Source organism: Mustela erminea, chromosome 1, assembly GCF_009829155.1.
Source record: "Mustela erminea isolate mMusErm1 chromosome 1, mMusErm1.Pri, whole genome shotgun sequence".
Taxonomy (NCBI): domain Eukaryota; kingdom Metazoa; phylum Chordata; class Mammalia; order Carnivora; family Mustelidae; genus Mustela; species Mustela erminea.
In genome coordinates this window covers 22,382,070-22,391,145 of record NC_045614.1, presented here as the reverse complement: position 1 = coordinate 22,391,145, position 9,076 = coordinate 22,382,070, and the positions used below count along the sequence as shown (strand labels likewise).

General features: G+C 56.9%; 1 protein-coding gene across 2 annotated transcripts in view; it reads right to left on the bottom strand.

Moving 5' to 3' along the window:
- Positions 1–225: 225 nt before the first annotated feature.
- The window catches only part of PRKCD (protein kinase C delta), a 28,376-nt gene continuing 19,525 nt past the window's right edge, over positions 226–9,076 (bottom strand). For both annotated transcript variants that reach the window (XM_032322198.1, XM_032322191.1), the window contains 12 exons: positions 8,603–8,688; positions 8,210–8,339; positions 7,364–7,464; positions 6,650–6,737; positions 6,332–6,429; positions 6,001–6,174; positions 5,745–5,836; positions 5,133–5,195; positions 3,984–4,122; positions 3,639–3,827; positions 2,921–3,049; positions 226–832 (listed from right to left, as the gene is read on the bottom strand). In XM_032322198.1, coding sequence (XP_032178089.1) covers positions 674–832; positions 2,921–3,049; positions 3,639–3,827; positions 3,984–4,122; positions 5,133–5,195; positions 5,745–5,836; positions 6,001–6,174; positions 6,332–6,429; positions 6,650–6,737; positions 7,364–7,464; positions 8,210–8,339; positions 8,603–8,688 — 1,448 coding nt within the window. In that variant the 3' untranslated portion in view covers positions 226–673. The remainder of the gene's footprint in view (positions 833–2,920; positions 3,050–3,638; positions 3,828–3,983; positions 4,123–5,132; positions 5,196–5,744; positions 5,837–6,000; positions 6,175–6,331; positions 6,430–6,649; positions 6,738–7,363; positions 7,465–8,209; positions 8,340–8,602; positions 8,689–9,076) is intronic.

Genomic DNA, 9,076 nt, shown 5'->3' with positions numbered 1-9,076 from the left:
AAAACCCAGGGGTCTGTGTCTGTAGCTCTCAGCTCCAGGACAGCCGCCGAGGTGGGAGCAGCGGCCACCAGCTTCCTGGGACAAACACGTCCCGACAGCCAGCTCAGTACCACTCGGTGTTTATTTAGACACACAGATAAAAGAACCTGGAGGTTCAAACAGTTTCTGCTCCTTTTTTGTTCCTATGTGTGTGTGTGTGTGTGTGTACATATATATATATATATATTTTAAAAAATCAACACATCACTAGATCCCCCGTACGTTTCTCCTCTACTGAGCATTATATACAGCCTATTACATATGTGTGTGTGTGTGTGTGTGTGTGTATGTATATATATATAATATTTTTTTCGATAGATAACTACATTCAAGTAATGAAACACATGATTTACAATTTCCCTCTGACAGCAGAGGAAAAGCAAATTTTACACAGGGTTCACAGAAGTACCATAAGAGCCCAGCCAGACAGGAGCCAAGGCCCCTCTTGGGGGCCAAGGGGCGGCAGCAGCACAAACCAGGCAATCACACTCTTGCTAATTGTGGGTGGGCAGGGGGGTGCCGATGAAGGGGTGGCACCGCCCAGCCTGCCATGCCCAGGCCGTGTGGGCAGGCCATGCTGCCTGACCCAGGCTCCCCGGCTGGGGTGGTTTGGGGGGAGGCATGTCTGGAAACCTCACTTTTCCAGGAATCTCTCAAATTTGGGGTTCACGAAGGAGAAGCCAGCGAATGCTGTTTGGTCCATGGAGTCGATGAGGTTCTTGTCGGTGTAGGAGAGGCGTGCCTTCTCGTTCAGGAACTCCTGGTCAAAGTTGCTGAAGTCTCCAGGGGACTTCTGCAGGTAAAGGGCAGCGGCACATGAGCGGGACCCAAGGAGCGGGGGCCCTCCTGAAGGTCCCCAAGTTCCCGAGACTGCCTCCCACACATCTCAGAAGCCCTGCGGTGCTGGGCCAGGCCAGAGCTGGCCTTATTAAGAACAGAAGGAGAGGCAGACCCTAAGAGACTCTCAGGTCCAGGGAACAAAGTGAGGGCTGCTGGAGGGCAGGTGGGTGGGAAGACGGAGTAACTGGGTGATGGGTATTATGAGGGCACATGATGTAATGACCGCTGGGTGTCATATGCAACTGATGAGTCACTGATCTCTCCCCTGAAACTAATAATACACTAGATGTTAACTAACTTGAATTTTAAAAAGAGAGACAGAGAGAGAAAGAACAGAATAGGGAGTCTCTCCCAACAGCCTGAGAGGAGCCCGTCTGGACAGTAGATGCCATCTCCCCAAGGGGAAAAAGGAAGCCAGCAAAGAGCCCTGGGCCTGGGTAAGGAGATGTGGGCATTGTCCTGAATGAGGCTCTAGGAAATGACCACCCATGAGCAAACCCCGCCCTCCATCTGTTTTTATGGGTCCCGAGAGCTGTAAGGACAGCTTTCACATTTTTTAATGCTTAGGGGGAAAAAATCAAGAAGATGATTAACATTTCATGACATGTAAACATGAAATGAAATCCAAATTCCAGTGTCCACAAATGAAGTTTTATTCATACAAAACTATACCCATTCGTTGACAAATTTTCTGTGGCTGCTTTGTTGAGACCGTCTGGCCTGCAAAGCCTAAAATATGTACCATCAGACTGTTCCGGAGAAGTTTGCCAACTCTCTGCTCCTGAGGATACAATGAAATGGGAACAGAAGAGATCTCAGGCCAGTGGCCTTCAGGCCAAACTAAGCAGGCAGGTACAGTCGTTCTGACTGGCACTGGGTTTTAATGGATTTGAGCCAGTTGTTTTACAATTGGGCAATTTTTGACATAAAAATCCAGATTTCTGGCTGCTTTTGAAAACTGGCAGCCCTGGACCCATTTCCCAGAGTGTGCGCTCCTGGCGTGGAGGTACCCTCAGACAGCTTGCCCTAGGTCCCTAACCATTTCCCACAGACCCACACACCTGCCCTGTGCTTTTTGCTGCAGAGAAAGGAATCTACCCATCTATCAAAAGCAAGAGGCTGAGAACAGGCTGTGTGATTTTCCCCCAGCAGGTGCCCAGACCAGGAGGCCCCTGGTTCAGGGGAAGCACTCTCTAGCCTCAAGGAACATCGCGGGGCACATTGCGCAAGCTGCCAGAGTGTCCTGACAGAAGGCCAGAGGGAAGAGCCGAGGTCACAGAAGGGCCATGGAGTCCAACTCCTTATCTGAGAATTCTGGCACCAACCTGCCTCTGCTCTCCTGCCAGCTCCTAGGAGGCCTCTGCAGATTCCGGACCTCTGTGGAAAGACCCCTCCTCTGTCTGGAAGGCCTCCTAGCCGCCCTCCCTGCCCTACCCACATCCTGCTTCTCCTCAGCCCTGCTCTGTTCTTTGTATCTGGGCTCCTGCTGACAGACTCCCCCAGTGACAACTGATCATGTATGGTCCTGTGACAGCCCCTGCATGGTCATCTCATATCATAAACGATCATCAGTGTGCAAGCTTCTTATCTTTCCTAAGAGCCAGCACTCCTTTGGCTCTGGGCTTCCTGCTCTGCTGGGGAGCTAGCATGGCACCCCGCACCCTGCACTCGGGCCCCTGGCATTTCTAAGACTTACTGGAAGATGGACTGGGTGGATGGAGACAGGGAGAGAGGACTTAACTGATTGCCAAGGCACAGTGCCTGGCATACAGGGGCGTTAAAGGTCCACTGAAGGGTGGCTGGATCCACAGTCCCCCCCGTTTGTTGACTGACTGACTGACTGACTGACTGAGAGGCGGTGTGTGGTGAGAACACAAAGGTAGAGGCAGAGACAGAAGGTGCCGGGGCGGCCAGGGAAGCAGGCTTGCTAGAAGGATGGAGAGGAGGAAAGCGTGCCGACGAAGCGAGAGGGAGGCAGGGCCCAGAAGGCAGTGGAGGGCAGGAGCAAGTGGGTGGCCCCCACGGGAGTGAGATCACGTACCACTTTGGGCTTGAAGGGCGGCTCCACAGCCCGTTTCTCCAGCAGAGTCCAGTTGATGGTCTTGAAGAAGGGGTGGATTTTGATGTTCCCGCTCACTCCCAGCCTCTTGCTTGTATCCCTTTCAAGCAGCTGTAACCCAGCAGGGGCCCTGGTTAGCATCCGATGACTTTGGGGAACCCAGAGCCTCAGCGAATCCCAAGCGGGCCCAGGAGGGCCCAGGAGGGTCTAGCCCAGCCCCGTGGCCCAGCCCAGGGCTTCTGGAGCTGAGAGGGTCCCCCCAGACACAACAGGCTGCGCAGGAGGGTTGTGGGGACTTCCTGCCGGGGGTCCGTGAGTCAAAGCAGTGGTGTTTACCGGGTGTCCACGACGTGCCAGGCACAGAGCCGAGCACCACGCATTCATGGGGTGCCTCCCCAAAACCCCGTGAGGAAGCTTCTCTCATGGCCTCCATTCAGCAGATCGGGAGACAGACTCCGAGTTTAGCTTCAGGTCTGTCTGCCTCCTGCCCTAAGCTCATAATCACTGTGCCGGGCTGATTCAGCGCGGCTGGACTCAGGAGCTCCCGGGAGCGCGGAGAGCCAACAATGCCCTCACCACGTGAGGGCCAGAGCACCGGCGGCGAGGCTGCCGTTCCGGAGACGAGGGGCCCCTGGCCTTCCCAGGACCCGTGTGTCTGCTGGTCCCCCCGCCCCAGCCAGCCTGGCCCGGAGCCTCCCACCTTCTCCAGGATGTCCTTGGACTCCTTGGTGATCCAGCGGGGATAGTGCGGGGTGTCCACGCGGATGGACTCAAAGAGCTCGTCCTCATCGTCCCCATGGAAGGGGGACTGACCGATGAGCATCTCGTACAGAAGGACTCCGAAGGACCACCAGTCCACGGAGAACGAGTACTTGAGGCCCTGCAAGATCTGGGGCAGGAGAAGCAGGGCCGGAGCTGAGAGGAGCCCCCGAGCCGGAGGCCTGGCCAGGCTCCCTCGTGTTCCTGGCCGCAGCTCGGGGCATCACCGCCTCCCCACCCTGCGGAGACATTTCCTGGGCCGGTGGCCGGCAGGCGGCCCGCTCACCTCAGGGGCGATGTAGTCAGGAGTGCCGCAGAATGTGCTAGCCTGCTTGTCCCCGACGATGTTCTCCCTGCACATCCCGAAGTCGGCGATCTTGATGTGGCCGTCCTGGTCCAGCATCACATTGTCCAGCTTGAGGTCCCTGCGAGCGGGGAGGAAAGGGAGTCACCGGGGGCCAGTGCCCCATTTCCCTCAGCCCTCGTGTCTCCATTTCCAGTCCTGTAAGCCTAGGACCTCCTCCAAGGGGACAAGGGAACGAGGGAGAGAAAAGGAAACCGAAGAAGAGGTGCTAAAAACCGGGGTTTCCTGAAAAACCCCTACTGGTGTGCCACGTGCTGGATACACGCCACCTGACTTCCTAAAGCCCACACTGAGGCTCAGGGAGGTGACGTCACTTGCCCAGGGTCACCTAACCAGTCAGCAGCGGACGTGGCCCTGAGATCAGGTTTGACCCCACAAAGGCAGGCACCATGTCTGTTTTACACAGTTTGTGGTTTCGTGGATAACTGATACACGTGGGGTACTAGAAAAGGGCAAACAGCAGAAGTCTGTCTTCACTAACCTCAGGATCCACGCCCGCCCCAGGGCGATGGCACGCACGGACGAGCACGCTACAGTGCACGGCTCCCCCATCCACCACCTTCTCGAACCCGAGTCCTATTTGATCCACACTGTCCCATGGATTCAATTTCCATCTGACCATGCATCTTGACCTGGTCCCACATCAGAGCCCAGCGCTCGGGATCAGCCTTATTGATGGGCCCCTCCCCACATCCAGGATGGGGCTGTTTTTTACTGGGTGAAAACTGATGGAAGCCGGCCCTCCCTCCCGACAGCTCAGACGGGGCTTGGGAGCAAGACCGATCGCTTCCAGGAAGGGAGACGGCGTCCCAGGCAGTTCCGTGCTCCCGCCAATGGCGCCAAGTATGGGCAATGCGTTCCCAGGCCCTGGAGCTGGGCCAGCCTCAGCAGAGGGGCCACAGGAATCCAAGCAATGGAGTAGAAGGCTCAGGCAAATACCGAACTAAAGCCGGACTCTGAGCGGAGATGGGGCCATGGCTGGGCCAGGCTTCACGCAGAGCCTTCTGGGGTCTATGATGGGGTTGGAGCTTTCCCTTCTAAAACCACCCCCAACACACCGTCGCCTTGTACCTGTAAATGATTCCCTTGCTGTGCAGAAACTGCAGTCCACAGACGATCTCGGCTGCATAAAACCTGCACGATGGAGACCAAGTGTTCCCGCATTTCTGCAACCAACTCCTGCTTCTCCCTGGGCCCCCATCCCCGCCCCCAGGGGCAGGAAATGCTGCAAATAACTCCGGGCCACCTGGGCCTCATTAAGCACATCTTGTATCAGGGAAGAAGGGGCTGGCAAACAAGGCCAAAAAGGAAATTATGAAGGTAGAGCTTCAAATGAGTTAATTCTCCATCATAAGAGTGTATGCACTTAAATAGATAAACACATGTGCACACGCACATGTATACACAGAGTTGGGGCGTGCATGCCAGTCTGGGGGCCCATAGCAGGGTCCTGTGTTGTGCAGCATCACCATCCACAAGGCTGCCCAAGGCTCAGGGAGGGGACAGGATGCTGGCACTCACCCACCATCCACAACTTCCCATATGCTGGGGAGACCCCCAGCTCCGGTCTCTCCACCCCCAGCTCTAGCCCTGGCTGGCTGTTCCAGGGAGAAGGAAGCAGGAACGGAGGGGAGACCAGCAGTGGACTCCCCCCAATACACACTCATCAGGGCCCTCACGTACGTGGCGCGGTAGAGCTCGAAGCGGCCTTTGTCCTGGATGTGGTACATCAGGTCTCCCCCATTGAGGAACTCCATCACGAAGAACAGGTGGTCCTGGGATGGGGAGAGGGGTGAGCAGGGGCACAGTATAGGGCAGAAGGCTGCTGAGGACCACCGGGGGCAAGCTGGGAAGTAGGGGACACCTCTGTCCTGAGGACATGGGGGGGCAGGGGGCAGGCCACGGCTACTGGGGCAGTAACCATGAGTGAGCTGGGCACCTTGGTCTGGAACGTGCAGAAGAGGTGGGTGAGAAAGGGATTCTCCCAGGCAAGTGCCAGGACCCGCTTCTCCACCATGGTGCACTCCACATCGTCGTCGATCAGAACCACGTCCTTCTTGAGGGCCTTGATAGCGAAGAACTCCTTTTTGCCCTTCAGCTCTGCCAGCAGCACCTGATGGGTGGGCAGGATGCTGAGCAGGGGAAGGCCAGGCCAAAGGGCCAGGGCACCCCAGTCCTGCCCCATCGGGAAGAAGCCAGGTAGGCTGGGATGCAGGGGCCCTTGCTGGGCCCAGGCCCCTTGAGCTGCCCCAGGCCCAAAGGCCCCTTACCTTCCCAAAGCTGCCTTTGCCCAGGACCTTGTGGAAGGTGAAGTTCTCAATGTTGCACCTGCTGCTGCCCTCCCAGATCTTGCCGTAGGTCCCACTGTCTGCCCAAGAGATGGCACTTTAGACTCAGGTCTCTGTCTGCTGAGGCCCCACCCTTGGGGCCAAGGGGTGGGGTGGGGTGAGGGGCCTCAGAGAGGAAAGGGCTCCCTCTCCAGGGGTGGTGCCTCCGCTCAGGTCTTGGCAACTGGGGGAGGTCGGGCTCCCATCTCGAGTCCCAGCGGGGAGTGGGGGCTTTCCTGGAGAAAATGGGCCCAGCTTTACCTGGGACAATGTCTCCAGGGACTCCTGACTTCCTCTCAAAATTCTGGTAGATTCCAACAGTCTCCGTTTCTGACTTCCGAGAGGGTCTCTGGAGGAGGGGATAGAGGTTGGCAGCCAGACAGGCATACCGTGATCAGAACTCCCAGTCCAGAGGGAGGACCCCCACCATCCGTAACTCTGTTCTCAAAACCAACCACTGGGGGCCAGCAGGGGCAGAGCCCAGGACCTCCAGGTAGTGTACACGTGAGTATACACACACACACACACACACACACACACACACACACCTTCCCATGGCACAGGGACATCTTGATGGTCTGGAAGGCAGCGATTACAAACAAAAGTTTGGCACACTGAGTCCCGCCTCCCAACCACTTACCCAATAGATTGGTATTCGTGCTGCCTTCACCTGTAACTGATTCTAGAATTTTACCTTAGGTTTTATAGCATTCCTCAAGCCCTTCCCACATCTAAACACCCAAACACACACACACACACACACACACACGCACACACACACTTTTAGTTCCAAGCATTCCAACCTTGTGTTCTTCCAGGCTCACCAAGTCAAGAACTGCTCAAATAATTTGTTATGAGAACAAGCTCACTACCTTCTGCTGCCTAAATCTTGGGACTGGATCTTCCAAAAGTGGGGTATTTGCAAGTTATAATCACCCCTTGCCCCCCACCAGGGTTCCCACAGCACCTGCCCACCTGGGTCACTTGGTTCAGCGCCTCCGCCAAGAGCTTCTGATTAATCCCGCAGAGGTTGGCCACTTTCTTCTGGCACTTATGGTGGACATTCATGCCGCAGTCTGGGGTGAAGGAGACAGGGCCATCAGAGCCCCTGCCCGGGGCGGGACCCAATAGGCCACCAGCAAGCTCTGGAAGAACTGTCTCCCTTCCCCCAGGCTCGGCCAAGGGCAGGGAGGAGGAGGGAAGAGGGTAGGAAGAACCAGAGCTTTGGTGCGGTCCGCTGGGTTTCCTGTTCTGATTTCTAATTTCTAAGTATTTCTATTATTTAGAAATAAATCCATCTGAAGCATCCCGAGCACTTCAAATTTTTCATTATTTAAAGAAGAAAAAGAAAAAGCCATAGCTATGAGACCTAATTCAAAACCCTTTAAGGAATGTCTAGGACAACTGAGACAAGTCACTTTCCCTCTGTGCGGGTGTGGGGGAGGGGGCGTTTCTCCTGTTTCTGCCTCGCTAAAGCCTGGAGAGGGGGCAGGGGTCTATGAGGCTTATTTGCTGAACACCTGCTAGTGTGCGTCAGGCCTTGCGCCCCCCTCCCCCATGACTCTTTGGGCCGTACTCTACTCTAACTCTACCTTACCCTTGAGGACACTGAGCTTAGAGAGGTGGGCCCTCCTGGTCACACAGCAGGTAAATGGGAGAGGCAGTCAGGCCAGCAGGGGGTGGGGGCAGCATCAAGGCCTTCCCCCAGGAACAGGGCAAAAGCAGTCAGAGTTGTTTGGAGTTTAAGAAACCTGGGTAGGCAGGCGCCAGCGGGGAGTGCCCTTCTGTCCTGCCCTAGCCCCCAAGCTGGGGGACACGCACCTTCACATTTTAATCCCTGCTTCACCAGCCCCCAGAGCAGGCTGCCACAGTGGTCACAGAAGGTGGGGCTCATGTAGTTGTAAACCTTGAATCGGTGCGGCATGTCGATGTTGAAACGTTCTTTCTGGAACTGGGGAGGAGACAGGGGTGGTCACAGGCTGAGGGTCCCAGACCAGTGCCAGCTCCTTCCTCAACCCCTAGCTCTCCCCAACCCCATGCAGGGCAAGATGCCCGACAGGGCTCCCCCTCCGGGGACTGGGCAATCCAGGAGTCCCAGGACGGACCAGGAAAAATGGGGAGAAGGGTGGGCTCTACGGGGAAAGGCTGGGGAGAGCCCGGATCCCTCCCTGCTGGCCGAGCCCCCCCAGGTCCCCGCCCCGGGCCCAGCCTCACTATGGTGTCCCGGCTGTTGGCTGCGGTGCCCGTGCACCGGCCGATGATCTTGTCGATGCATTTCTTGTGGATGGCAGCGTTGCATTCTTGAGGGGGCACAGGCCGAGGGTGGGGGGAGGCAGCGGGAGGAGCAGAGCTGTGAGCTGGCGCCGCTGGGCCGGTCAGGCCCTCTATACAAAGCCGCTGTTCTCCCCGACCGCCCACACCCTCACCCCACACGGGCCTGGGGCCCACAGCTGGCTTCTTCTCTCCTCCTGCCCGCCCTGGCAGGAGGGGCCTGGGAAGAGGAGGGGCAGGGAGGACAGGCCAATCGGGAGGGTCTCCGAGATGAGGGGTGGCTCAAGGGGGCCTAGTGGGCAGTGGGGGGCGGCTGCGAGGGGCATGGAGTGTTGCAGCAAGAGGACCGCCGGCAGGGAGGAACCAGGACAGCAAACAGGTCCTAAGCTCTCGCTCACGCTCATGTGCACACACACA